This window comes from Urocitellus parryii, chromosome 9 (genome assembly GCF_045843805.1).
Source record: "Urocitellus parryii isolate mUroPar1 chromosome 9, mUroPar1.hap1, whole genome shotgun sequence".
NCBI classification, from domain to species: Eukaryota; Metazoa; Chordata; class Mammalia; order Rodentia; family Sciuridae; genus Urocitellus; species Urocitellus parryii.
This window is the reverse complement of record NC_135539.1, coordinates 8,006,123-8,033,056: the sequence shown is the minus strand read 5'-3', so window position 1 is coordinate 8,033,056 and position 26,934 is coordinate 8,006,123. Positions and strand designations below refer to the sequence as shown.

Here is a 26,934-nt window from a genome sequence, read left to right as displayed (position 1 = left end):
CACCCCACCTTGGACTTGTGGGCAGAAGACCCAGGCTATAAGCCCCTTGGCTCTCCAGGCCCATCTCACCTGTGCTCTTCTGTGGCACCAGGGTAATTTTCTGGCCTCTGCAGAGGGCCTGGGTAACAGCTGTCTGCCTAGCCCTGAGTGGGGCTGGGGGAGCTTGGCATCACTCCGCTGTATCTCGGTCCTCTTGAGGAGACCCCAGAGACAAGGACCCCTGCCCTAGACATGGCTGTGCAGAACATCCCCTGTGAAGGTCCAGCAGCTCCAGATGGAACGCCAGTTCTGAGCTGGGCACCTCTACCACCTTTGGTGGCATCTGCTCCCACATCCTCAGAGCCACCCTGCAGAGGACACAGACCTTAATTGGTTACCTGGAAGGAGTCAATGAAGTCCTTGGGGCCCTACCAGACTCCAAAGTGGAGAGCAGGCTCCCAGGCCTCTGCCATCCCTTCTGTTCTCCTTCCCACGCCTCCTTTGGGTGACCTCTGTAAAGTGGATGACCTAGGACTGTGGCCACACTCTCTGCTGCAGGTCCCCACCATGTCAACCTTGCTGGAGATCAAGAGCAGCGTGCTCAGGCAGGTGCAGGTGTGCCCGTCCTTCCGCCGCAAGACGGAACAGGAGCCCGCAAGCACCAGTGTGGACCTGCAGGAGCCTGCCACAGGGGCCTGGTGGGTGCCCAGGGACAGACCCCTGCCAAAGGCCTTCCCACCCGGGTGGGAAGCAGGGACACAGGAAGTCTGAAGTCGAGGCTGTGGGCATCACTAGGCCCCATCCTCCATGTGGGCCCCTTGAGTAGTGGGGCACAGGGCCAGCACCTCCTGGAGCCAAAGCTGACCTGGCCTTTCTCCCAGGAAACCTGGGGATGGCGTGGAGTTCTTTGCCCACATGCGTCTCATCCTGAAGAAGGGGGAAGGCAGACAGGGCCTGCCGTGCCCTGAGGTGAGGACACCCTCCTGCAGGGGCCTGGGTGCTGCAGCCCCACCCAGCATGGGACTTCTGCTTCCTCTGCCCTGTCCACCTCTGGTCTCCACTCTCCTCTCACTCCTTCCCCTGGAGTACCCCTGTCCAGCAGTGGTGGTGGATGCAGGCCCTGCGTGCCCCCAGACCATCACCCATGCACCCCTCGCAGGTCCTCTTACGCAGTGGCTCACCAGCCCCAGCTGAGCCTGTGGACTCCAACCGTGGCCTGAGAGCCCTGACCCAGGAGGAGGTAAGGGAGTGCTGGTCCGGCCCCAGGGGGCTCTGACTCCTGTTCTTAGGTTAGAGCGCCCAGGGTTTCAGGACAGGCTGACAACAGAGATGGATGGGACGGACAGGTGAACAGAGGGCCCCGCGGGTACAAAAGTCCTGAGGAAGGGGCTCTGCTGGACCAGTGGGAGGAGCTGCCTGGGGTGAGGGGCTGGGCTTACAGGGAGTGGACAGCAGAGCCTGAGGTTTAGCACTGTGCAGGTGGAGATGCTGTATGAGGAGGCCCTGTATACAGTCCTCCACCGGGCAGGCACCATGAGTCCTGACCAGGTGGATGATGAAGAAGTCCTTCTGGCCTACCTTCAGCAGGTGAGCCAGCTGCCCTGCCCCCACCCCACCCATCACCTGACTGTAGACAGAATGCACCCCACACCTGCATGAGCAAGCAGGTGTAATGGGCATGTGTGAGCAGACACACAGGCTGGCAGACCTACCCAGCAGGAGGGAAGGGCAGTCACAAAGAAGGTCAGATGGGACAGACAGATGCACAGAGGGTGAACCAATGGATGGACAGCACACCACGACTCTATTTCTTCCCCTGTCCTGGCCATGCAGACCTCACTGCCACATGCCCACAGTGCTTCCTGTTAGGCTCCTGGACAGGGTGGGCAGGCCCACTCCCAACCCCTGCACTGTGAGGTGCAAGGTGGTCATTTCTGACTCTCATGAACCTGAGGCCCCAGAGTCGTAGCCAGCCTCTCCTCAGGGCTCACCTGGGCCCCTCCTACCTGTTTACCACCCACAGGTGTTTGGCACCAACCCAGAGCAGCATGCTGAGGCCATTGAGCGTGTGAAGAAGGCCAAGGTAAGGCTGTGGCCTTCCTGGGTGGAATGACCAGCTGCTGCAGCCTGCGGCAGGCTCGGGGGCGGGTTGATGCTCACACTGGGCTGCCTAGCCCTTTGGGGCTCTCAGCGTCCCTCTGTCCACAGGCCCCCACATATGCCCTGAAAGTTTCTGTCATGCGTGCCAAGAACCTTCTGGCCAAAGACCCCAACGGTGAGTTAGGGCCCCTAGCCATGCCCAGGTCTGCTTGAGCCACGGAGGGTGGGCACGGCACGGTGCTGAGCCTGCTGTGTCTCAGGCTTCAGCGACCCCTATTGCATGCTGGGCATCTTGCCGGCCTCGGGCACCCCTCGGGAGCAGAGTGGGCAGAAGGAGCAGCGCTTCAGCTTCCGTAAGGGCAGCAAGCGCAGCGGCCCGCTGCCAGCCAAGTGCATCCAGGTCACCGAGGTCAAGAGCAGCACTCTGAACCCCGTCTGGAAGGAGCACTTCCTGTTGTAAGGCCCCCACCCCACAGGTGGCCACGTGTCCTGAGGATGATGGTTCACATGGTCCCCATCTCAGTGCTGTCCCAGGCAATTCAAAGGGGTTGGGGTGCTGATTGCAAGCCTCACGTTCTGGTTACATTCCAGAGGAGGGAACAGGCCCAGAGAGGGGCATCAAGCCCCCATGGCCACACAGCTAATAACAGTGCAGAGGCAGATTTGAGAAAGAGGCTGTTTGGAGAGCAGGACCTCGTGGCCACTCCCTGCTGCCCCTAAACTTTCCCTCAGCCCAGCTCTGGCAGAGGCTCACCCAGGACCCTCACCTGCATCTCTCTGTCCCCACAGTGAGATTGAGGATGTCAGCACTGACCAGCTGCACTTGGACATCTGGTACTGGGCCTGAGTCCTACAGGGGAGTGGGTGGCTCTGGTCGGGGAGGGAGTTGGGGGCTTCTGACCTGGGCTGGGAGTGCCAGACAAGCCATGCTGTCCTCCAGGGACCACGATGATGATGTGTCCCTGGCAGAAGCATGCAGGAAGCTGAATGAAGTAATTGGCCTGAAGGGCATGAGCAGGTATGGGATGGGGGCCTTGCACCCTTGAGTCACAGGTGGGACCTGCAGTGGGAACTGGCTCCCAGGGCCACTGGCCTGAGCCCACCCGGTCGTCCCAGGTACTTCAAGCAGATTGTTAAGTCAGCTCGAGCGAATGGCACGGCAGGGCCCACCGAGGACCACACGGATGACTTCCTGGGGTGCCTCAACATCCCAGTGCGGGTACGAACACCTGCCACGTGCATGGGGGCTCTTGCAGTGGCCATGACCTTTGACCCCCAAGGGCCTCCCACCCTCTTTGGGCTGCAGGGAGGGGCTGCCTGAAGTGCCTCTTGCCTTTGGGCACCCCTGAGCCCTCCCACATTCTCCCCAGGGTTCCATGGGTCTGTGGGGGTGGGTGTGGGGGAGAGTTCCCTAGGCCTGACACCCCCCCCACACCCCATAGGAGGTGCCCGTGGCTGGAGCAGACCGCTGGTTCAAGCTGGAACCACGTTCCAGCGCCTCCCGTGTGCAGGGGGATTGTCACCTGGTCCTCAGGCTGATCACCACGCAGGTGGGGTCCCGCAGAAGCCCTGCCCTGCACCCCTGCCCCCTGCCCACCGGACTGGGGCAGAGCTGGTGACAGGCAGGCTCTGTTCCAGAGGGATACCATCATGAGCCAGCGTGGGAGATTCGGCTTCTTGTCCTACCTGTTGCTGCTCAGCCGTGTGCTGCGGTTCGAGCATCGCGTGGAGGAGGTAGTGGACACCTCTGGGAGCCTGGGGCAGCTGGACCAGGTGTCAGAGCAGGGGATAAGGGTGGAGGGTATCTTGGGCCTCTGCCCACCCTCCACCTTTGCTCCCAGCCCAATTCAAGCAGCTGGCATGGCGAGCTCAGCGGGCCTGGGACCACCATCCTCTGTCTGCACGGAGCCCAGAGCAACCTGTCCCCCTTGCAGCTGGCTGTACTGTGAGTGGGCTCTGCAGGGAGTGGGCGGGCGGGCTATGAGTGGGCAGGGCTGGGCAGATGCCTCTGACTATGGGCTGGGCCCCTGCAGGCACTGGCAAGTCAGCAGCCGCCACCATCAGACCCGCACTCTCGACTACGGCTACCTTCTGGGGCTGCTGGAGGACATGCAGGCACACTGGGAGGAGGCACCCCTGCTACCCCAGGAGCAGGTGGGCACAGCAGGGGCCTGCTTATTGTTGGCCATGTCCGTGCTGGGGGCTAGTCCTGCTCTGCCCTCCTGAGCTTAAAGACAGAGGGACCAGGCCCTTGTGTGGGACAGTGCACACTGTACATAGAGGAGGTGGCAGGCTGCACTGGAGTGACCTGGGAAGGAGGCTCTGGGGTCAGACTGGGCTGTGGGCAACAGCAGGAGAGCATGGGCACTGACAGGACAGGGCACAGGGGACAGCAGATGCAGGGGCCCAGGGGTCTTTGGTGTAGTGTGTGGGGTGCTGAGACCAGGACAGGCCAGCAGGGGAGACCACTCTGGGGGAGACCAATGGACAGCATTCCTAGGACAGAACCAGTAGGTAGGGGAACACTGCTGGCCAAGGCAGGGAAGGTGATCCCTAGCATCAGTGAGCAGGGCTACCAGCACTGTTTCCAGCTTCTTTAGCTCTGAAGACACCCCCTTCCCCCAGGAGGAGAGTCTGGCTGACAGCTTTTCTGCTTTCTCTGAGTTCGGGCTGCGACTGCTGCGCCAGCTCCGGGATTACTTCCCTGCCACCAATAGCACAGCCGTGTACCGACTGGAGCTGCTGCTGAAGTGGGTGCAGCTGTGAGCAGGGGTGGGGTGGGGTGGGTGCTGGCTGGGCCCCCGTGAGTGTGCTGTCCTTGCCCAGGTGTCTGGACAAGCTGCAGCTCTTCCAGCCCTCCTTTGAGATCTGCCCCTTTGAGACGGAGCTGAACATGGACATCGCTGCTGCCCTGAAGGTGTGTTTGGACCTGCCTGGGCTCTCCATGGGCCCTGCCCAGCCCAGCCCTGCTTGGACTTGCTGGTCCATGGCCCCTTGCCATCTCTCCCTTCTCTCCAACCCATGCTGCCTTGCTGGCGACCCTTGCAGAGGGGCAACCGTGAGTGGTACGACAGGCTCCTGAGTGCCAAGAGTCCTCGAGAGCTGGTAAGGATCCAGGCGGCCTTGGTCGTGGTGGGCACAGGGGCTGGGAGATCAGTGCAAACCAGGCTTCTTTGCAGCCAGGACCACAGCGCCTGGCCGGGCTTGTCGAACTGGCAGACGTCATCTATGAGGACCTGCAGGCCTGCTATGGCATCTACGCCAGCCTTTTCCATGGGTAGGCCCTGTCCTGAGTGCTGATACTGGCTGGGTACAGGGCAGGGTGGGGGCTGGCTGGCCCCGCTGGTGGGGAGCAGGTGACTGAGTTCTGTCCTTTGTAGCATCCTCAAGGTGGACTTCTTCACCCTTACTTTCCGGCAGCTGGAGCGTCTGGTGAGGAGGGTCCTCAACCCTGGGTGCCCACTGGCTGTGGGGAGTGGGGAGAGACCTCTGGCTGGGCAGGGCTCTAGTTTCCCTGATGGCAGAGGCATGATCCTGCCATCTTGGGCAGGTGGCCGAGGAGGCATGGGTGCTGACGGAGGAGCTGAGCCCCAAGATGACCCTACAAGTGGCCTCGGGGCTCTTTGAGCTCTATCTGACCCTGGCTGACATCCAGCACTTCTGGAGCTACATCCCCGGCCGGTAGGTGCCTCAACACCTGTGCCCCTGGCTCCTCTGGATAGGCTCTGGGACCTGAGATCAGGGCTCTGTGAAGGAGGCTCTCCCGGATGCCCACTTTGGGGCTCTGAACCTGGAACCTGCTGGGCTGGGGAGTCTGCGTCAGGGCAAGTGCTGAGTGAGTTCCCACTGCAGAGACAGTCGCTCCCTGGCGCTGGCCGGCATCCACACCCCATTCCTGCCTGCTGTGAAGCTCTGGCTGCAGGTGCTGCGGGACCAGTCCAAGTGGCGCCTTCAGGGAGCTGTGGATGTGGACACGGTAAGTGTTTGCTCCACCAGAGCACACGGGGTCTCGTCCCATGTCCCCTGCCACTCAGCCCTCCTCCTGCCTTCCAGCTGGAGCCTGTGGATGCCTCGTCCAGGCACAGCAGCTCTGCAGCTACTGCCAGCCTCTGCTTCAGCCACATCCAGGAGCTCTGGGTCCGGCTGGCATGGCCTGACCCTGCCCAGGCCCAGGGGCTGGGCACCCAGCTTAGCCAGGTTTGTCTGCTGGGGTGAGGGGAGCAGGCTATGAGGATATCAGGGCAGAGGAGGGGTCCTGAGTGCCAGCCTGCCTCCCGTCCCAGGACCTGTGTGAGGCTGTCCTCTTCTACACTGAGCTGCTGCGGAAGAAGGTGGATGCCCAGCCTGGAGCTGCTGGCGAGGCTGTGAGTGAGCCGGTGAGTGGCTGGTGGGACAGGTGAGGCCCTGTAGTGGCTGGGTGGGCCCACCTACTGCAGCCACCTGCCTGGCCACTCCTCCCCAGCTCTGTGTGGTGCTCAACAACGTGGAGCTCGTGCGCAGGGCCTCAGGGCAGGCACTGAGGGGCCTGGCATGGCCCGAGGGGGCCTTGGGGCTGGAGGGGGTGCTTCCCCGCCCCCTGCTCAGCTGCATACAGGCCCTGGAGGAGGACCTGCATCGGGAGGCCCACACTGTGACGGCACACCTGACCTCCAAGGTGGGCAGCGTGGCAGAGCCTGGCATCGGGTGTGGAGGCTGTCCCTGGCATCCCCACCCTCATGCTGAGCATTGGCCTCCCCTCAGATGGTGGCTGACATTCGGAAGTACGTGCAACACATCAGCCTCTCCCCTGACTCTATTCAGAATGATGAGGTGCGTGCCGGCCTGGGCAGGAGGCTGTGAGTGTATGCGTGCTTGGGGTGGGTTAGGGTCCAGGCTCAGGCCAGCCCTGAGGACCCCTGCCCACAGGCTGTGGCCCCACTCATGAAGTACCTGGATGAGAAACTGGCCTTGCTGAATGCCTCGCTGGTGAAGGAGAACCTGAGCAGGTTTGCTGGGCAGGTGGGCAGGTTGGGCAAGTGGGGTGGGTCATTCCAGGTACTCATCTAGGCTGTGTGCCTGCAGGGTGCTGGAGGCCCTCTGGGAGCTGCTGCTGCAGGCCATTCTGCAGGCGCTGGGCGCCAACAGTGATGTCTCTGCAGACTTCTACGGGCGCTTCCACTTCACATTGGAGGTAGGGCCATGAGGAGCTCCCCAGGGCCCTCCTCTGATTGGGCCCCTGCTGGGACACCCAGCCTCTGCCTGGCTTCTCCTGTTCCCCACTGGGCAGCACTTCCTCCCCACAGCCTAGATGCCCAGCAGCACCTGGGCCACCTGTTACAACAGAGTCTGGCCTCAGATGCTGGCATTTTCCCTGGTCTCCTGGGACTTCTTGTCCATCCCAGGTGTGATGAGTGGCTCTGCCAAGGTGCCCAAGACCCACCTACTGGGGCTCCACACTCAAATCAGGCCAGACCCCTGATGTATCTCCCTCTTTTTTCTCTGCCCCAGGCTCTTGTCAGTTTTTTCCACGCTGAGGGCCAGGGCCTGCCCCTGGAGAGCCTGAGGGATGGAAGCTACAAGGTGAGGCCCAACCCCTCTGGGGGCCACCACATTCAGCCTACTGCCCCACAGTAGGCCCTGTCCTAGTGCATGAAGCCAGGGGGCCATGAGGGCAGTGGCCTATGTGGCCAGTCACCAGCACCCCTCCTCACAGAGGCTGGAGGAAGAGCTGCGTCTGCACAAGTGCTCCACCCGGGAATGCATTGAGCAGTTCTACCTGGACAAGCTCAAGCAGGTAGGATGGCGGCCATCTGTGTGGCCTTTGCCTGGCTCCCTAGCCCTGCTTACTGGCCTTTCCCGCAGAGGTCGCTGGAGCAGAACCGGTTTGGCCGCCTGAGTGTCCGCTGCCACTATGAGGCAGCCGAGCAGCGGCTGGCCGTGGAGGTGCTGCATGCCGCAGACCTGCTCCCCTTGGACGCCAATGGTGAGGTGCAGCGGTGGCTGGGGGGGGGCTGGGGCTGGGGGCTTGCTGACGGCTGTGCCCCACAGGCCTGAGTGACCCCTTCGTGATCGTGGAACTGGGCCCACCTCATCTCTTCCCACTGGTCCGCAGCCAGAGGACCCAGGTCAAGGCCCGGACATTGCACCCAGTGTTCGACGAGCTCTTCCACTTGTGAGTGCCCATCCTGTCCCTTGTGCCCATCCCAGCCTGGCCCACAGGTCCATGGCTGGCTCTTGACTGCCTCCTCTGCAGTTCTGTGCCCGCAGAAGCATGCCGCCACCGTGGGGCCTGTGTGCTGTTCACTGTCATGGACCATGACTGGCTGTCCACCAATGACTTCGCTGGGGAGGCTGCCCTCAGCCTGGGGAGCGTCAGTGGCATTGCGAGGCCCCAGGTGGGAGCGGGCTCGAGGGCTGGGCAGCCCATCACCCTGCACCTGCGACGGCCTAGAGCCCAGGGTGAGTGAGCGTGGGGTGGTGGTGGGGACACAGGGCAGTGGGCCTGGCTCCCACATGCCCTCTTGTCTACCTGCAGTGAGGTCAGCACTGAGGATGCTGGAAGGTCGCACCAATAAGGAGGCACAAGAGTTCGTCAAGAAGCTCAAGGAACTGGAGAAGTGCATGGAGGCTGACCCCTGAAAACTCCGCTGCCCCCCATATGCCACATTGTGCAGCCAGGCCTCACTGAGGCCCTCAACTGCCATAGCTGACTCTATATGGCTTCCATCTGCCCTGGCTATGTCCCTTTGGTGTGTGCTATGAACCCCTTGTGCCCCAGTACATCCCACCCTGAACACAGGCTAACTTGGAAGGACTGGCCAGCAGCTACATCCTGGAAGCAGAGATTACAATGGGCCTGGTCATTAGGTGGGCAGCTCCCTAGTCTCAGTAGAACCTTGCTCCCCATGGCCATTAGGCATTCTGGAGACACTCTAGGTAGTCAGAACTAGAAAAGACATACTAGTATGAGAGGGTGGGGGCCAGGGATGCTGCTCAGTACCCTCCAGTGCACTCACTGGTCAGCCCCCAAACAAAGAATGGTCTGTCCCCAACTGGCCTGGTGGGCTAGGGTCCAGGCTGACCCTAGCCTGGAGGGTCCTCTCAGAGGAAGCTCTACCCTATCTCTCCCAGGAAGAGTAAGGCCCCTACAGGTTGAGTCAAGTTTAGAGGACCCAAGCTTTGGAGGACAGTAGCTGCCAGGGCTAATAAGTAGAGGGTAGGGTGCCAGCCCTCACCCACAGATGAACAGAGAAGTCTGTGGAAAATCATGTGGGGTTCCAGACCCCACCTGGCTCCTGGGCCTGGCAGGAGGTATATGTCACCAGTGACAGGAGGGTGACAGGGAAGTCAGGGGTTCTGCATCAGCTGGTCAGCTGTCCTTCCCTGCAACACATGCATGACCACATCACTTATCCCATGGCTCAGTCTCTCACAAGCAGTCTCCCAACCCCAGGCTAAGTGCAAAGAACCAGACTCACACCAGGGGCTACTTCTCAACCTGTAGTTTCATTGAGAGTATCTCAAGCAAGGTTATTCCCATGTGGAGAGGAGCACAACGCTGCCAGGCCTGGCTATCTCCACATTCCTGGACTTTGTTATCACACAGTTTCAACAATGTATGTGGTGTCTACAATTCTCAGTCTCCCTGCTGTTTCTTGATTTCTTTCCAAGTCTCAGTTGGGGTCCTGGCCTCAGTCCTTGGTTCTGAAGTCTCCTCCTCTGGAGAGCAGCTACTGCCTCCTTCATCCTCGGCAGGCCCCTGGTCTTCAGACTCGCTGCTGTCATCTATATCCGTGGGCAGCCTGGAAGAGAAGAATGTGTCCCCTCGTGGTGGCACCTAAGGCACTCCTCACTTAGCCCTCACCCTTCATGCACTCATCCCTGGGCTGAGGGCACATTTCTCTTAGGCCCTGCCCTCTCTAGGCCAAATCCTCCCCAGCAGACTTGCACTGTATTCTGTAGTCATCACCCAGGGGTTGCTTAGGACACCATCCTCACATACAGGAGCAGTAGAGGTCAGGACCTACCGGGTGCTGGTCACAGGCCTGTTGAGGTTTGCAAACTCTCGCCCTGAGTCCACATCAAAGGGGTCTAAACCAAGGGAGGAAAGAAAAGAAAGTGACCTCTGAGTGAGCTCTCGAGACCCTAGGCTTTTCAGAAGAACATGCAGGTCTGGAGGGCCTCCCGCAGAGGGCACCCACCTCAGGCCTCACCAATTTCCTCCTCCTGGGGAGTATGCTTGGCACTGGCCAGGTACTCCTGCTCTGCCTGTAGCACCTCCTCTGGTCCACTGCAGGTTGCGTATGTGTCCAGGAGTTGGCGGTTCAGGTCCAAGAAACCCTTGCCCCACTTAAACTTCTGTAGTAAGATGACGGCAAGATCTGAAAAGCCTAACAGCATAGGAAACAAGAACTAGAGATGTCAGCAATCCTTCTAGGGAATGTGTCCTCCTCACCCCAACTGCTGGGTGCAGCTGCCATCCCAGAGAGCTGATGGTTGCCAAACTACAGTCCTGACTGTCCCCCGCCCAATTTCCTTGTCTGTCCCTCTCCTGAGAAATGAACTATCTCATCAAGTCTGTCCCCAGGTCTCATGGGTCTCCATCTGGGCTTCTCCTTGGACCACAAATTCCCTGAGAATGCTGAAAAGAAAGTTTCTCAGGACAGTACTGCCTGTGACAATGAGGACACCTTACTTGCCTTCTGTTTAACTCCACAAGGCCAAGCCTCCAAGCCTGTTGGGGACTGAAACCCTGGGCTATCCTAATGTCCTCCCTGTACACCCCTCCCACTTCTCCAGGGGTCTGATGGGAGAAAATACCATTCTGGGAGCAGAGGCTACTAGGCTGTCCGGACAGGCCTGAAACTCACCTACGATGCAGAAGGCAGCAGCAAAAGCTTCCACGCAGGAAAGTCTGCAGGGCCGGCCATAGTTTACAGGGTTGGCAGCTACCAGGTAGGGAAGCAGCCGCAAGTGGCTCCCTCGCATCTTCCCAAAGGGTGTCTCATCCAACCTGGCCCAGGAGCAGTCTATGACTGCAACCCCAGACTGTGCCACCAGCTGTCTGCCAGGAACAGTATAGGGTAAGTTCTGGGGGTTGGCACCACTTTGGTGATGGCCCCCTAAGTGAGGTATACCCCTGGAACTTGGCCTCCCAAGGGATAGGGAGCGTCCTTTCTTTACCCCAGACACTGGCAAAGGGCTACCTGGGCAAGCTTTTAAGGCAGTAGCTGGAGAAAACTTATTTCCCCTCGCCAGTCCCCAGGTCTCCCGCGCTTACCTGTCTGCGGGGGACACATATTGGGTGCCCATGGGGCTGAGAACCAGGCCGCCGAACCTCTGGCCCAGGCGCAGACAGCGCACCAGGCCCAGCCGGGCCAGCTTGCGGCCGGTGCAACGCCGGGGGTCGCAGTGGCCCAGCTCCCACATAGCCAGCGCGCAGGGCAGCGCCGCCGGGCCCGCGCCGCCCTCGTCCTCCTCGGGCCCCATGGACGCTGCGCAGGGAGAAGAGCGTCCCGGGCCTTAGCGCGGGCTCCAGGGCGCCCCGACCCCCTCTCCCTCCCCCTCGCACTCACCCCGCAAAGCGGCGTCCACCTCCTTGGCGAAGGCCTCCAGGGAGTGGCCCGGGCGACGCCGCGCGTGGGCGCCCTCGGCCCCCGGTCCGCGAACAGCTTTCCTGCGCCCCATGACGGGTGCCGCGCCGACACCACCCGGCCCTGGGCAACTGCGCACGCGCCGGCGCCGCTTCGATCCGGTCGCTCTGGCGACGCCACTTCCGGCCCCGCCCCCACGCGGGCCGCTAGTGTCACGTGACGCGCGGCGGAGCCATGGCGGCCGGAGTGGCCGGCGTGCTGCTGCTGTTGCTGTTGTTGCTCCTCGGGCTCGCGGCGCGCGGTCAGTGGTCCTCCGTCCCCGGCGGCCGCGCGCCCCGCCCCGCGCCCGCTCACTGCCTCCCTTCCCGCAGGGCCCGTGCCAGCGGCTGCGGCCAAGATGAAGGTGGTGGAGGAGCCCAACGCCTTCGGGTGAGCGCCCGGCGGGCGTGCGGGCGAGCGGTGCGGGCGCGCGGCGGGCGGCCCTGACCTGCTATCCCCCTAGGCTCAACAACCCGTTCCTGCCCCAGACCAACCGCCTGCAGCCCAAGCGGGAGCCGTCGCCGCTCTCTGGTGAGTGCAGGGCGACGGGCGGCCTCGAACTCGGGCTCTGCGTCCGCTGGTCCAGAGCGTTCTCGCGCGGGGTTCGGTTCCCCGCTGGCCTCGTCCTTCCCCTCCCTTCCCTGGAGGCGGCGCTGTTAGCGCTTTGGTGTGTGTCTTTCCACAGGCGTCCCCGTGCCTTCATTCCGATAGTGCACACGTACAACCTTACGTAGTAAGGTTTTGCGATCTTTGCTCTTTTGAAAATCTTTTAACAGTAGTACTATAGGAGTATTTGGCTGATGTGTCGTGGTCGCCGTCACTCACTGTATGTCTTCATGGTGATGGGTATAAGTTTTCTTTTCACTTGCTGTTTGGGTAGTCTAAACCTTGGTAGGCTTGCAGGAATTCAGGTGGTTTACATTTTTGATGGTTAGAAATAGTCCCACGCAGAACTTCCTTGTCTCAGGACAGTGCTACCTGTGACAGTGAGGACATCTCACTTGCCTTCTGTTCAACTCCACAAGGCCAAGCCTTCAAGCCAGTTGGGGACTGAAACCCTGGGCTGTTCTGATGGCCTCCTTGTACACTCCTCATACTTCTCCAGGGGTCTGCTGGGAGAAAACACAGAAACCCAAGGATTTTGTTGTTGAACACCTGTGTGTGTCAGGACCTGTGCTGGGATAGCAGAAGTAAACAGCACATACCTGTGCTTGTTCTCATGGAGCTGGCCTTGCAAGTAGGGTGCAGGATGGGCAGTAGACAGGAAGTAAGAAAGACTGTATAGAATGGTCATGGAAAATGCCATGTGGGTGGGGAGCGTTTTCTTCACTGTGACCAAAATGCCCTACAAGAACAACTTAGAGTAGAGAAAACTTATTTGGGGGCTCATGGCCCCAGAGATCTTAGTCCATACATGGCTGACTCTAGCACTGTGGACCCTGGTGAGGTAGGACATAATGGGGGAAATACCCAGTGGAAGAAAGCTGCTCAGCTAAGGTGAGGTCAGGAAGCAGAAGCAAGGTTGAAGAAAGATGCACCCTTCCAGGACATGCCCCCCAGGGGATTGAACTCGGGGCCTTGGGTGCTAGGCAAGAGCTACATTCGCAGCTTTATTATAACCACTTTTAAGTGAGCAGGTTCAGCAGCATTAGGTCCATCAGGTTGCTGTGTAGCCATAACCACCTCCATTTCCAGGACTTTCTCATACTCCCAGCCAGAAACTGCCCATCAAACACTAACTCCCCACCTAGCTCTGGCAGTCATTCTGCTATCTCTGAATTTGATCACTGTAGGTACCTTGTGAGTGGTGGCATACCTGTAATTTGTGTCCTTTTGTGTCTGACATATTGCATTCCAGCATCATGTTCTCAAGGTTTGTATTTTTAATTTTTCTATTGTTTTTTTTGGTGCTGGGGAGAGAACCCAGGGTCTTACATATGCTAAACACATGCTCTACCACTGAGTTACATCCCCAGCCCCTTTTTTATTTGTACATGGAATCATATTGAGCTGACCAGGCTGGCCACAGACTTGGGATCCTGCTGCCTCAGTCTCCCTTGTAATTGACATTAGAGGCATGTGTTACTGTGCACAGCTTGGTTTGCAAATCTTTTCTCCTGTTCTGTGGATTACCTTATATTTGGTTGTGGGGTGTTTTTATTTGTTTTGGTACTGGGGATGGAACCCAGAGACCCACTTATTCTAGCCTAGAGCTCTATCACTGAGCTACAGCCCCAGCATGAATTGCTTTTTTTCTCTGCTGAGTATTTTGCTGCCTCTCCCTTTCTAACACGCCATTGTATACCATAATTTTTCCCATGTTTCCAGTGGATGGCCTTTGGGGTTTGCGTGTAGACTGGTGCTGCAGGTTCTGCTGTAGTGGGGCTTGGTCTGTGCAGCTGCCTAGGTGTGCTCCAGAAGATGTTGTGGAGGCAAATTGCTGGCCCAAGAGTGCCTTCATGGAGCTTTTGCCGTGGATACACTGCCCTCCACAGAAGCTGTGCCATGCCCATACAGAGTACCCATACAGAGTGGCAACACTGTGCTCCACCTATACAACTCCCGGCCACAGATTTGCCAGACAGCAGCCAGAAGCACCATGGCTCTGTGTGCATGTGCAGACATGTGCGCACAGTCATTCCATTTTGTTCTACTTGAGTTTTCATTAATTTGGTGTTTTCTGGGAATTCTGTGTTAGGGACTGTGCCACTTCATTTGGATGTAAGTTACATAATTTTTCCTAGTTCATCAATCTTTTCATTTTGTTATATGGTGTTCTTTTTCCAGAATAGATTTTTCTGTAGCTGTGTAGTCAGATGTGTGCACTTTAATCTTTTCTTGCATTGGCATTCCTTCAACATATGGCAGGTGTGTGTGTTTTAATTGTTTTCTCTTTGACTATAAACCTAGAGCCAGTGCATTGGCAACATGGCACCCCACATACCCCCTTATCACTGAGGGAGGCATTATCTTTTTTAAAATATTTATTTTAGTTATAGGCTGACACAATACCTTTATTTTATTTTTATGTGGTGCTGAGGATTGAACCCAGTGCCTCATGCATGCTAGGTGAGAGCTCTACCTCTGAACCACAACTTCAGCCCAAGGAAGGAGAGAATTAGGCTGAAACGGAAATACATGTGGTCATTGCTGGTGGGCTTGGAGGTCTCAGAAGGAAAGCAGCAGGATATACTGAGGAGGAAGGGGACCCGGGAGCACAGGGGCCAGGGTCCCTACCAACTTTAGGAGCCTTGTGCCCCAGCTCAGCAACAAGATGGGCAGGGGCTGTTGAGGGGATGATCTAGAACTGCTGTGGTGTGGAGAGGCAGATGGGGCACAGCAGATGAGCATGACACCAAGGAATTTGCCTTGGTTTGGTGTTGGTGGGCAGGAGTGGGGGCTGGGAAAGATTAGGTGTTGGCAGGGCCTGACCTTGGATCTGGGGAGGGGGCAAGGCAGAAGCAAGTGGCTGGGAGGATGGCTGAAGGAGCCTTAGAAGTGGGGCCTCTCACTAGGATGGGGTGCCCAAGGCTGGGGGCCAGGCCATGAGCTTGGTTTTGCTCAGGGTGGGGGATATTCATGAAGGAGTTGTGAGTGGGTCCAGTGGGCAGAGTTGTTCAGAAATCCTCAGTGGGTAGGTGGTGGATGTGGGGGAAGTCCCAGCTATGGTTCTTGGAAGGGGGCTGTGGAGAGGAGGAGGAGATGGGTACTCAGGTGTGGGCAGCCAGGTGTCAGCCAGGCCTGGTGCACTCGGGGGCATCTTCAGACCGTTCATGCTGTGCACAAGTCATTGCCCACTCCCTCGCAGCTCCACTGTCTGGACGAGCACCTTATGCTCTAGATGCCGGGGATACTGCTGCTGTGGACATAGTGTGCTGCCATCCCAGCCTCTGCTTCCAGCCCCACCACAGTGGATGTGCTGAATACTGTGGCGACTGTTCAGCTTTCTGAAAGACTGCCAAACTTTTCAGCAGTTCCCACATGCAGCTCAGATGCCAGTTCCTCTACATGCTCACCAGCATTTGCTGCCAGCCGTCCTAACCCCAAAGTAGTTTCCCACTGGGGTGGGTTTTTGGTACTGGGGATTGAACCCAGAGGTGCTCTACCACTGAGCTACATCTCCAGCTCCTTTTTTGAGCAAGGTCTTGCTAAGTTGTCAAGGTTGGCCTAGAACCTGGCTCTTCCTGCCTCAGCCTCCAGAGTGGGTGGTTAGAGGGGTGCACTGCTACTGTGGTTGCACATCCACCTGGGTTTTAGTGGTCAGCACCTTCTCATGTGCCTGTGGGTAGTCTGTGTGGCTCCGTCAGAGAAGTGGCTCTCCAGTCTTGCTGGTCTTTAAATTGGTGGTTTTATTGCTGTTATTCTTCATGGCAAGCTCTTGTCAGGTGGTTTGCAGGTGTCCCCTCCCACTCCATGGCTGGCCCTTCACGTTTCCTCATACCCTTCCGGTTGGGGCTGGTCAGAGCCCAGAGCCTAGCATGTGCCTGGTGCACGTCCGGACAGGCCCCCGATGCCCGCTTCTCGGGTCTGTTGGCCTGACTCTGCTGCTATCATCTGTTTTCAGTGCCAGGTCCAGGAAATCCCTGTTGAGCGTCCCCATCTTCTTCCAGGAGTGTAGTTTTAACCTCGTGGATCCGTCTAGAGCTAGTGTCCATAGATGTTGTGAAGGTCCACCTTCGTTTAGTGCATGGACACCTACCTTCCTAGTGTGCCTCAGAGGGCTTGTCCTTCCAGCTGAGTGGCCTTGGCCCCTTTTGAGACGATTTGGCTGTATGTCCAGGTCCCTTTCTGGGTTACCTGTTCCACACTGTCATATATATGGTTTGTATAAAAAAAAAAAAAAATATATATATATATATATATATATACACACACATACACATACATACATACACACACACACACACACACATTTAGTTACACACAGACACAATCCTTATTTTGTTAACTTATTTTTATGTGGTGCTGAGGATCAAACCCAGAGCCTCGCATGTGCTAGGTGAGTGCTCTGCCACTGAGCCATAGCCTCTCCACACTGTCTTTATGTCACTTAGGGGGAGGTCTTCCAACTTGGTTTTTCTTTCAAGATTTTTTTTTTTTAAGATTCTGTATGAATTTTAGAATGGATATTTCTGCAAAGAAGTCATTAGGATTTTGATAGGAATTACATTAAATCTATATTCTGTTTGAGTAGTGTCATTTTTATTTATTTTATTTTTTTTAGTTGTACCCAGACACAATACCTTTGTTTTACTTATTTTATGTGGTGCTGAGGATGGAACCCAGTGCCTTGCACGTGCTAGGTGAGTGTTCTACCACTGAGACCCAACCCCAGTAGTGTCATTTTAGAAACATTAAATCAGGCCAGGTACAGTTTCTGAGGCAGGAGGATGGTGAGTTTAAAAGTCAGCCCTCAGCAATATAGCAAGACCCTGTCTCTAAATAAAGTATTAAAAAGGTCTGGGCATCTGGGGCTGTGGCTCAGTGGTGGAGAGCTCACCTAGCATGCATGAGGCTCGGGGTTCCATCCTCAGCACCACATAAAAAATAAAATGTATCCACTTAACACTAAAAAATAGCTCAGGAGTAGAGCACCAGTGTTTTCCATGCATGTCTTTAGTTTCTTTTAGCAACATTTTGCAATTTTGGGTATACTTTTTTTTCCCCTCCCCTCCTGGAGGGGATTATTTCTGAACCCCTCCCCTGAATGTTTTGATGCTGTTATAAATGGACTTGGATGGCTCAGTGCAGCTTTGCTCATGTCCACCAGCCCTGGTCAGGCATGTTTGTTTTGGTTGGGGTTTTTGTGCAGTACTGGCATGCTCCACCATCAAGCTGTATCCCCAGCCCCTTTTTGAGACAGGGCATCTCTAAATTGTGCAGCCTGGACTCAAACTTGCCTCCTCCTGACTCAGCCTGTGAGCAGCTGGGAATACTACCATTAGGCTGGCCGGGCAAGTTTTGCTGACACCTAAGGTTTCTTCCTGGAAGCTGTGGCATCTGCAAGCAGGAGACTTCACCCCCGTCCTCCCTCCACTCAGCTGCTCTACTAAGGAGCACCAGGGTAGGGCAGTGCTCAGAGCTCCTCATTCTGCTCCTGGTCTTAAGGAGCTTTCAGCCCTTCACCCTGATGTCAGCTGGGGTGTGTGTCCCAGTCTTTCTCATGAAGTTCCTTCCATTATCCCTGTATTTTCAATTGGGAAAGCATATTAGATTTTGTTAAGTACTTTCACTGTATCAGTTTAAGTCACGGTTTCCCTTCACTCTGTTACATGTGGTATGTTACACTGATTTTCCCCGTGTTGAGAGGAAGGTGACTTCACAGTGTATAATCCTTTAACATACTGGATTCAGTTTGCCAGTGTCTTGTGTGGTGCTGAGGCATGACAAACCCAGCTGCACACGTGAGGCACATGCTGTACCACTGACTTACATAGTTTTGAGACAGGTCTTGCTGTGTTGTCCAGTTGGCCCCAGACTCCTACCTTAGCCTCCCACATGGCTCAGACTACAGATGTGAGCCACTCTACCTGGCTGGTTTCCTAGGCCCCCCACACCCCCCAGGTTTTAGCGTACGCATACATTCAGCATGTTGTTTTGCAGTTTGACATTTGGCATGATGTCTGCTCTGGCTGGAAATACAGGCCGTGCAGAGGGTTAGGAAGTGTTTTAGAAGTCTGGTCACCTATCTCCTTACCAGCCAGGGTGTCCCCAGTGCGGTCCCCTGGGTTGGTGTATGCTGCTGTGTTACTGTCTAGAGTATCCTCTCGCACAACCCTGTTCTGTTTGTGCATTTGGTAGCATAGCTCAACTTCCACTTCTGGTTTGAAGGATTTGAGGCTTCCCTTTGTTTCATTCTAGCTAAAGCTTTGTCAATTTTGTTGACTTTTTCCAAAAGAACTAACTTTTGGTTTATTTTTTGTATTTCACTTAGCTCTGCTTTGATCTTTATTATTTCCTTCCCTTCGTTTCCTGAGGATTTAATTTGCTTTTCTTTTTCTAATTGCTCTAGGCATGTGAAGACAGTATGAGGGGTTTTTGTTTTGGTTTTGGTACCAGGGATTGAACCCAGGGTGTGCTCAGCCACTGAACCACATCCCCAGCCCTTTCCTATCTTTCCTTTATCTTATCCTTTCCTATCAGGGTCTCACTGAGTTGCTAAGGCTGGCTTTGAACTTGCAATCCTCCTGCGCCGCTGGGATCATAGGCCTGTGCCAACGTGCCTGGCTCACTTTGCTTTCTGGCCGAAGCTCTGCAGTTGTCTCTGACTTACTACTTCTGCCACATCCCATAGGTGCCTCCTGTAGGTTCTGGTGTCTTTGTTCATCTCATCTTCTGTGACCCACTGCATAAGAATGTGCTGTTTTCAGTGGGGATAGCAAAAGTGGTCTAGTGGGTGCCTAGCACATCTCAGGCAAACCCGGCACTGCAGAGGAAGCAGCGTTGACTGTCCAGCCTTCTGCTCTTGATTTCTAGTTGCAGTCCAAGTGGAATAGCGCTGGCTTTGTGGTGGGACATGCAGCTTGTTCTTGAAAAACTGTGTGCGCATTGCTGAGGTCCACTGGTTCACAGTGTGGTTCACGTCCCTTAGAAGTGGAATATTGCTGGGTGTTGTGCTACGTGCCTATCATCCCTTGGAAGGCTGGGGAAGGAGGACTGCAAATTCAAGGCCAGCCTCAACAACTGTCTCAAAGTAAGCAAAAGGACTGGGGCTATGTCACAGCTCCAAGGTCAGGGCCCAGTACCTCCCTCCAAGAAAAATAAAGGTAGAAGAATGGTGTCTCCAAGCCTGATGGTGGAACTCTGCCTCCCCATGGTCCCACCAGCCCCAGCGCCACAGCTTGGCCAGCTAACTCTGGGTCCACGTGCAGTGTCGTTTAGCAGTTTCTGAGGTAGTCAGTGCAGCCACCCAGCTCCATGTCTTCCCCATCCCTGCACTTTCAATCTATTTGTCTTTGGAGCTAAAAAAGTCTCTTAAGGCATCAAAGCTCCAGAATATATGCTTGAGTCCAATCTTCAGCACTCCACCAAAAGAGGGTGGGGACATTCCTAGATAAGCAGCACCCTGGAGTTTTGTTATTAGTTGACCCACCTTAGCAGAAATGCCACATGAAACCTGTTGGCTGGAAGTAGAGGCCCTGGCCAGTAGCTGGTGAAGGCTGAAGTCCTCCACTAGAGGTATGTACACGGGCAAACAGGCCCAGGCTGTCCTGTTTTGTATAATTAGAAAACAAATGCATAAAAACTAATTATCCGTCTGTGAGCATAAGTCAAGACGTGAGCTGTAACATAGGTGGCTGAGCCGGGCCTGATGGACCTGTGCAAGAGTAGCTCCTGTTTGTAAGTAAGGTTGAGTTTGTGCAAATTCAAGTCAGATTTATAGCCGTATGTGGTGCACACCTATGATTCCAGTGACTTGGGAAACTGAGGCAAGAGGATTCTAAGTTTGAGGTTAGCCTCGGCAGCTTACAAAGACCCTGTGTCAAAATGAAAAATAAGTGCTGAAGACGTAGCTCAGTGATAGAGCACCTTTGGGTTTAATCCCCAGGACCAAAACAGTGGATGTGTATGACTCAAGGGTGTTCTATGTAGCCTCCATGGTAGTGATAAAATGTGTCGCTATAGGCTAACACAGTGGTGCACACACACATCCCTGCTGCTCTGGAGGCTGAGGCAGGAGGACCACTGGAGCCCAGGAGTGGGAGATCCTGTCTGGCGGGAGAGGCCACTGCTGAAGCACCTAAAAAATGAGGGACAGAAAGCCAGCTGTGCACCTTAGTTGCTTTCTCCTTTTTGGCAGCAACTTCTCGCCAAGATGCAGTTCCTTGTGCACAGAGGGAACCCAGGATGAAGGGGCACACACTACTACTTAGCCACACCCCAGCCCACTCCATTTTCTTCTGGTAGAATTTTCTGTTAGGTAGTCTTTTTCCTGTTTCATTGTATGCCTCATGATTTCTGTTGTTGAAAATTGGTCCTTTGAGAAAGCTCTGCCCATCTCTGTGGACTGGTCCTCCTATCTTCCTGAGCCTGCATCTGCCCTTCAAGTCCTGCACACCAAGGCTTGTTTCCCAGTCCTACCTGGTGTCTCTTTGGGCTGCCACGGGCGTACGGTCCCTGCTTAAGAGTGGCGTTGGGCACAGCACAGCCCTGCTGTCTCTACAGGGACGTGGACACCACAGAACCTGTGTGGCGGGCCTAATGGTACTTTTTGTTGGTGGCAACCTGGAGGCTGTCCCTGGCTCTATGGGGAAAGGAGATTGGTGCTTGCTGGTCCCCTTGCCTGTGTCCCCTGGCTTGGTGGGTGTCGGGTCTGTGCTGGACTCACATAGCCCTCTCCTCCTCCAGGGCCTGCGCATCTCTTCAGACTCTCTGGCAAGTGCTTCAGCCTGGTGGAGTCCACGTGAGTACGGGCAGGCCTGCAGGGGGTGGGTGTTGCAGACCCGAGGATCCCGAACCCCCTCTGCCCCCAGGTATAAGTATGAATTCTGCCCATTCCACAACGTGACCCAGCATGAGCAGACCTTCCGCTGGAACGCCTACAGTGGGATCCTCGGGTGAGCAAGGCAGAGGATGGGGGGGCTCTGCCCTGCCCTGTCCCCACCCCTGCTCACATGCTCCCTCCTCCCCAGCATCTGGCAGGAGTGGGAGATCACCAACAACACCTTCACAGGCATGTGGATGCGGGACGGTGACTCCTGCCGCTCCCGGAGCCGGCAGAGCAAGGTGGGGCTTGAGTGGGTACCCTGGTAGAGGGCCTAGTTCTCCCTCAGCCACCCACTGAGGTTCCCTCCCCAGGTGGAGCTTACCTGTGGGAAGAGCAACCGACTGGCCCATGTGTCTGAGCCAAGCACCTGCATCTATGCGTTGACCTTTGAGACCCCCCTTGTCTGCCACCCCCATTCTTTGTTAGGTAGGACTCAGGATGGGGGCTGGGCTGGGGCATGGGGACTCAGCTGAGCCTGGCTTCTGTTGGGTTCTCAGTGTACCCGACCCTGCCAGAGGCCCTGCAGCAGCGGTGGGGACAGGTGGAGCAGGAACTGGCTGATGACCTGATCACCCCACAGGTGAGTGAGGCTCAGCGGGGCCCCCTGCTGGCCCCCAGTCGGTGCTCCATCTCTTTCCTCCACCTTCAGGGCTATGAGAAATCGCTGAGGGCACTTTTTGAGGATGCTGGCTACTTAAAGGGTCCAGGAGAAAAGGAACCCACCCAGCAAGGAGGAGGGACAACAGGCCTGGGGTTTGAGACCCTGGACAACTGCAAGAAGGTAGAGAGAAAGGGCAGGGTTTCTAGTCTTGGTGTCTCCCACGGGGGTCTCACCTGTCACTGGAACTCTTGTTCCAGGCACACTCAGAACTGTCAAAGGAGATAAAGAGGCTTGCCAGTCTGCTGAGCCAGCACCACATCCCCCACGCCAAGCCCACAGGTCAGCCAGGGCCAGGGCCCCCAGCCCGCCTCAGGTCTGCTGCCCGTGGGGCAGGACCTGACCTCCTGCCTGGTGTCTTGCAGAAACCTCCCACTCTGAGCACCTGGGCCAGCACTCTCCCACAGATGGGGTCTCAGAGCAGCTGAGAGGTGATCCAGGACTACGTGGGAACACCTCCTGACCTGGGCAGCCACGTGGGCAGGAGGAGACAGTGCAGAGCCTCTGTGTCCTGCAGCAGGCAGGCAGAGCCCTGGAGCCCACCTATGCAGGGAAGATGAGGCTCCCCGGGGCCTATCCACCAGGCAGAGGCACCCATGACGACCTGCTGGCCAGGCATTGTGCTCAGAAACACAGACAAAATAAAGATTCAAAGTTTTAATTAATTCCCATACTGATAAAAATAATTCCATGAGTTCTGTAAACCATTGCATATAGTGTAAAAAAATTTAAACAGATGTTAACAACTTTAAATGGTCCTCTACAAGTAAATGATCACACATTATAAATACGACCTTCTGGGTTAGGATAATCCGACTCAGCACATTCAGCTAAGTGCTGGACACACCACCCCATGGCTAGTCAGTCAGTGTGGGACACTGATTGAACACTAGAGGGTGACAGACATCAGGAACACCAGCACAGAGTCACCACAGGGCTTCAGGACCCCACCGCCATCACCTGCCCACGGGACCCTGAGCCTCCCCAACTGCTGTGCTCTTGGGCACCCAGAGCAGATCAGTGGGAGGCATCCTGGGATCCTGCACTGCTGACCCACTCCTGGGCAATTCTTGTTGCATACCTATTTCCAGTGCCCTCCTGATTCCAGAAGAGCCAGTGCACAGAGGCCAGCACCATTGCTGTCCTAGCTGTTGCCTTGTGGCCCCTCACCTCTGCCACCATCCCAACCCCAGAAGCAGCACTGGAACACTGGCCAAATTCCACAAAAAGAGCTGGCCGGAGTAGCTTATTACAGATAAACCATTAAAAACAGCTGAGTTTTAGGTCTATGATTTGAAAATGTTTAGGCTAGACACCAGTAATAAATTTTGTCCTGTTATCTCCAAAAAGACCAAAGGCCCAAAATGGAAACAAGTGCATAAATATTAACAAAAATAAACAGCAAAAACAGTAGCACAAAATATATGTAATGTCTAGGTTCTGAGCTAACAGGTCATCACTGTTAAGAAATAGGAGCGCCACTAACCCACGTCCATAGGTACCTTCTGTAGTGGACTAGCTGTGGGACGTCACGGATTCACTTCCTTTGAAATGACAGAATCTATCGGTTTGTCTTACATTAGAAATTGCTTTTTAAATAGTCTACTGTATTAAATACATTCTAATTTGGTCACTGATAAAAATGTTTACCTAGTCACTTTGCACTTTAGAAAATGCTACTTAAAAGTCTTTGGCAAAGCCCTGGGAGGAGGCACCCAGCCCACAGTGCACCTGACAGATGTCCCTCTGCTCACCCAGGTGAGGTCTGCAAACATGGCAGACTTCTCTTCTCTCCCCAGGCACCTCAGACTGTTCTTAGCAGCATTCCTGCCACAGTCTGAGGCCAGGCTGCCTGGCACCACTGTGGCCCCAGGAGCTGATGAGCAGGGGCAGCATGGCAGAGCTGGGGCTGCGGAGGCACCTTGCTGGTCACATGGATGAGCTCTAATCACAACTGACGAACAACTCAATTGACTGTCACCAATGCCATCACCCTGGCCACCATGCACTGCCATTGCAGTCTCTTGAGTCAGGTCAGCAGGAGTTGTGGGCAGTTGCAGTGTGGGAGGTGCAGGTTTCCCAATTCAAGAAGAACCAGGGTGCCCCAGACATCTGAGAAGCTCCACGGGAACACAGCTATCTACAGCATGGATCTGAGAGTCCTAACATCTACCCCTTCTGGTGCACACTCCTGAGACCACATTGGCCCTCAGAGCCTCCAGGAGAAGACAAAAACCAAAGGAACCGATTCCTTCACTTGTTGTGCAAGGCACAGGCACTTAAAGGGGCCCGAGTGCTTGGGGTTTATTCTGTGCCAGAACAAAGCCAGCTGCACATGCCCTGCACACTTCGGGGAAGAGCTCCTTAGGTAAAGTCGAGAACATCCAAACGAGCATCTCAATAATTACTCTGCTTATAAATACTATGTTTGCACTGATTTGAAAATGTAAAATCCTAGGTTGGCGTTACTACTAGATAAATGTTCATTTCATAAGTAGTTAAGAATAAGAAATCTAATATATTCACCACACTATGAGTTGACAGCAACTGATGGGAAAGTTCAAGTTCACAGTACACATAAAGCTTCATGTTATCATATATTAAAAAACATGGACCTAGAAAGCAGCTTATAAGATTTAAAACTAAATTCCTTGGTTTACAAAGTGCTTTGAAGAGACCCCCCCAGTGGCCTGGCCACTGCAGCATCAGGACCGTGGCACCGAACCTGCTCTGTTCACCAGGCCTCCACGGTTCTTACCACGGGGACAGGAAGAGGGTTCTGCGGTGCTTTAGGGTTTGGAGAATACCTTGAAGACGCCAGTGGGACGTGGTAGGTGATAAAAGTGCCACAAAGGCCACTGGTAGCAACAGGCATGGACTTGCGTCTTGACGGTGGCACCAGACGTGACTGTGGCACTCTGCAGTCTCTGCACCCATGCCCTGGAGGGAACGAGGCCCCACCTCTGGTCACCAGGGGAGGGGCTGACCCTCACAGCAGGGGCACTCAGGCGCACTGGCTGCACATGGCTCGCACAGGACACGGTGCTGGCAGGGCCGTAAGACGGTGCTAGGGGCCTGCTCCTGGCAGGCCACACACTGCTTGGCCTGGAGCTGGAGGATCACCTGTGGAGAAGGCACGGCTGGTTCAGCCTAAGGCCACCTGCCCAGTGGAGCCCAGTGGGCCCAGGGTCTTCCAGGCAGAGGGCAGCTGCGGCTTCAGGATCAGAGGTGTCCAGAACATCAGGGCTGAGTGGACACCTGGCCAGGGGCCCCACAAAGGGGAGCCGCCAGCCGGTCCTGAGCCACTTACAGCTACAGGGGAGGGACTGGCTAGGACGACAACTGGGCCCAGGTGCAGCAGCTTGGTATTCAGTATGTGGGCCAAGCAGGACCCTTGACCAAGCGGGTGCAGCCAGACTGGTGCAATCTGTGGCCTTGGCCACGGTTGGAGGGTGAGGGGAAAGCAGGGCTACAGAACCTGCCAGAGGCTCCACAAGATAACCTGGTGTGAAAGGGGCCACGCTGAATGGGTGAGTTCTGTGCTATGCCAAAAAGGCAGGATAAAAAGTGGGGCCCAGGGACCTGGTGTGATCACTCCTAGGAACGGCCCAGACAGTTCCCATTGCCCCCTGAGGTGGACAGGCCCACTTTCTCCACGGAGGGCACTGCCTCCTGCTTGCCGGCAGGAAGAAACAGGGGAAGAGCATGAAGGTGAAGGACAGGGGCCAGCCTGGCGGGAAAGGAGGTACCCAGGGCAGGGAGGGGGGGGGCAGAAGTAGCACCAGACCCTCACCAGGCAGGCCCCCATCCCTCCAAGAACATAGCTCCTGGCACTGCCACACCCCAGCACTCACCCCGTCAACAGCTTCCAAGTCCAGGCGCAGCTGGCTCTGTAGGGAGTGCAGCTTGGGCAGAGGGATGGCACCCACATCACCACAGCCTCGCAGCCCAGGCAGTGAAGACAGGCCCAGGCCCTCGAGCTCTTCCTGCAGCCGCTGGACCTGGGCCTCCACCTCCTCCTTCCTCCGCAGGGCCAGCTGCCGGTCGCTGTCCGCCATGCGAGCCCGCTCCTGAGCCTCCCGAGCCTCTCGCTGCCACGCGTCACAGGCCTGAAACCCAAGGATGGGTGGAGGCAGCAGGGTGAGCTCTGCCCAGGTGCCCACTGCCTCGCCCACATGGCTGGGCCCAGCCCAAGTGCCTACTGCCTCACCTGCTTCACCTGCTGCCATGACTCCTCCCACTGCCTGATCTTCCTCTTGGCCTCGTCCAGCTGCCGCCTGACCCGGGCCAGCTCCGCACTGTGTGGACTTGCACTTGAGGCAGGGACAGTGTTCAGGATGGGGGATGGACTGGGAGAGAAGCTGCCAGAGACAAAGTCCCAGATGCTCCCAGGAACACCATTCAGACCTGGTATGGAGACAATGGTGCTATGCAGAGACCTGGGAGGTTCTGTGTGTGCTCCTGCCCTCATGGAGCCCAGTTCCAGGACTAGCTCCCCCAGGGGAGGTTCCACCAGCTCAGGACAGGTTCTGGAACTGGCACAGGCCACAGTGCTGGTCACACCAGGCCTTTCCAGCAGGCCTACTTCCCAACCCCTTGGGGAGTCTTTTTGTGGAGTTGGGGGTTGAACCCAGGGCCTTAGTATGCTCAGCAAGAGCTCTGCCACTGAGGCACAGCCCCATCCCTGGGGAGACGAGACAGGAAAGGAACTTAGTTCAGGGCTCCTGTGGACAGCATATGGGGCAGCCATTCTCCAAACACTCCATGTGCAGACCTGACCAAGGAGCTTCTATTTCCCTGGGCCACATATGCTACTCGTGTGGCATCAGAAAGGGGGACCAAGCCACTTAGACACCCACGCTCTACTTTGAGACCCAGACAGGAGGATCCCCGAGGATGAGGCCAGCCTGAACAACATGGCGAGACCTCATCTCAAACTGTGTTCTTTTAAAATGTGGCAGGTCCACAGGACACATCTCTCTTCATGGAGAGGCGAGGGGGTGCTGTTCCCAGGGCTGTTGTCAGGGACCCACCTCCTAGGGACTCAATCCCAGCTCTGCAGCAGACCCCCACCACCGGGGACAGCAGGTCCCTCCTGA

The 26,934-nt window shown here is 56.2% G+C and overlaps 4 protein-coding genes across 9 annotated transcripts in view; 2 read left to right on the top strand and 2 right to left on the bottom strand.

The window, feature by feature from the left end:
• The first annotated feature begins 546 nt into the window (after nucleotides 1-546).
• On the top strand, nucleotides 547-8,976 carry Baiap3 (BAI1 associated protein 3). 4 transcript variants are annotated; one of them, XM_026385372.2, is made up of 33 exons: nucleotides 547-677; nucleotides 861-948; nucleotides 1,139-1,219; nucleotides 1,528-1,566; nucleotides 2,003-2,062; nucleotides 2,188-2,254; nucleotides 2,340-2,535; nucleotides 2,869-2,913; nucleotides 3,020-3,097; nucleotides 3,196-3,298; nucleotides 3,522-3,629; nucleotides 3,718-3,813; nucleotides 3,921-4,024; nucleotides 4,113-4,233; nucleotides 4,705-4,829; nucleotides 4,906-4,996; nucleotides 5,128-5,184; nucleotides 5,259-5,356; nucleotides 5,460-5,511; nucleotides 5,630-5,760; nucleotides 5,932-6,055; nucleotides 6,133-6,276; nucleotides 6,363-6,455; nucleotides 6,542-6,733; nucleotides 6,820-6,888; nucleotides 6,985-7,064; nucleotides 7,141-7,249; nucleotides 7,567-7,638; nucleotides 7,772-7,852; nucleotides 7,921-8,041; nucleotides 8,107-8,230; nucleotides 8,312-8,517; nucleotides 8,594-8,976. In XM_026385372.2, the coding sequence occupies exons 1-33, from the start codon at nucleotides 547-549 to the stop codon at nucleotides 8,695-8,697; spliced, it is 3,390 nt and encodes a 1,129-aa protein (XP_026241157.1). In that variant the 3' UTR covers nucleotides 8,698-8,976. The 4 variants fall into 4 exon arrangements, with proteins under 4 accessions (XP_026241157.1, XP_026241156.1, XP_026241155.1 ...); XM_026385371.2 differs by having other exon boundaries at nucleotides 1,459-1,566; XM_026385370.2 differs by having other exon boundaries at nucleotides 1,082-1,219; nucleotides 1,459-1,566.
• A 564-nt stretch (nucleotides 8,977-9,540) lies between these two features.
• Nucleotides 9,541-11,790, bottom strand: Tsr3 (TSR3 ribosome maturation factor). Its single transcript, XM_026385488.2, has 6 exons — nucleotides 11,634-11,790; nucleotides 11,339-11,552; nucleotides 10,929-11,122; nucleotides 10,272-10,448; nucleotides 10,086-10,149; nucleotides 9,541-9,860 (listed from the first exon to the last, which is right to left on the bottom strand). Exons 1-6 carry the CDS (start codon nucleotides 11,743-11,745, stop codon nucleotides 9,695-9,697), a joined length of 927 nt encoding a protein of 308 aa, XP_026241273.2. The 5' UTR covers nucleotides 11,746-11,790; the 3' UTR covers nucleotides 9,541-9,694.
• An 87-nt stretch (nucleotides 11,791-11,877) lies between these two features.
• Gnptg (N-acetylglucosamine-1-phosphate transferase subunit gamma) lies at nucleotides 11,878-24,787 on the top strand. 2 transcript variants are annotated; one of them, XM_026385228.2, is made up of 11 exons: nucleotides 11,878-11,952; nucleotides 12,023-12,080; nucleotides 12,154-12,221; nucleotides 21,039-21,093; nucleotides 21,164-21,247; nucleotides 21,323-21,416; nucleotides 21,489-21,603; nucleotides 21,675-21,757; nucleotides 21,827-21,958; nucleotides 22,036-22,117; nucleotides 22,201-24,786. In XM_026385228.2, exons 1-11 carry the CDS (start codon nucleotides 11,886-11,888, stop codon nucleotides 22,296-22,298), a joined length of 936 nt encoding a protein of 311 aa, XP_026241013.2. In that variant the 5' UTR covers nucleotides 11,878-11,885; the 3' UTR covers nucleotides 22,299-24,786. The 2 variants fall into 2 exon arrangements, with proteins under 2 accessions (XP_026241013.2, XP_026241014.2); XM_026385229.2 differs by lacking the exon at nucleotides 21,164-21,247 and having other exon boundaries at nucleotides 22,201-24,787.
• A 15-nt stretch (nucleotides 24,788-24,802) lies between these two features.
• The window catches only part of Unkl (unk like zinc finger), a 36,793-nt gene continuing 34,661 nt past the window's right edge, over nucleotides 24,803-26,934 (bottom strand). For both annotated transcript variants that reach the window (XM_026385223.2, XM_026385224.2), the window contains 3 exons: nucleotides 26,046-26,242; nucleotides 25,690-25,944; nucleotides 24,803-24,958 (listed from right to left, as the gene is read on the bottom strand). In XM_026385223.2, coding sequence (XP_026241008.2) covers nucleotides 24,803-24,958; nucleotides 25,690-25,944; nucleotides 26,046-26,242 — 608 coding nt within the window. The remainder of the gene's footprint in view (nucleotides 24,959-25,689; nucleotides 25,945-26,045; nucleotides 26,243-26,934) is intronic.

What these genes read in the sequence shown, in the direction of transcription:
- Baiap3 (XM_026385370.2), top strand. Translation starts at nt 547, where the DNA reads ATGTCAACCTTGCTGGAGATCAAGAGCAGCGTGCTCAGGCAGGTGCAG. An exon ending in GCGAGGCTGTGAGTGAGCCG is followed by an intron (nt 6,456 to 6,541) that starts GTGAGTGGCTGG and finishes ACTCCTCCCCAG; the next exon opens with CTCTGTGTGGTGCTCAACAA. An exon ending in ACCTGGACAAGCTCAAGCAG is followed by an intron (nt 7,853 to 7,920) that starts GTAGGATGGCGG and finishes CCTTTCCCGCAG; the next exon opens with AGGTCGCTGGAGCAGAACCG.
- Tsr3 (XM_026385488.2), bottom strand. Translation starts at nt 11,745, where the DNA reads ATGGGGCGCAGGAAAGCTGTTCGCGGACCGGGGGCCGAGGGCGCCCAC. An exon ending in TATGTGTCCCCCGCAGACAG is followed by an intron (nt 11,123 to 11,338) that starts GTAAGCGCGGGA and finishes TGTTCCTGGCAG; the next exon opens with ACAGCTGGTGGCACAGTCTG. An exon ending in AGGCCTGTGACCAGCACCCG is followed by an intron (nt 9,861 to 10,085) that starts GTAGGTCCTGAC and finishes CTTCTCTTCCAG; the next exon opens with GCTGCCCACGGATATAGATG.
- Gnptg (XM_026385228.2), top strand. Translation starts at nt 11,886, where the DNA reads ATGGCGGCCGGAGTGGCCGGCGTGCTGCTGCTGTTGCTGTTGTTGCTC. An exon ending in CCTCGGGCTCGCGGCGCGCG is followed by an intron (nt 11,953 to 12,022) that starts GTCAGTGGTCCT and finishes CCCTTCCCGCAG; the next exon opens with GGCCCGTGCCAGCGGCTGCG. An exon ending in ATGACCTGATCACCCCACAG is followed by an intron (nt 21,758 to 21,826) that starts GTGAGTGAGGCT and finishes CTCCACCTTCAG; the next exon opens with GGCTATGAGAAATCGCTGAG.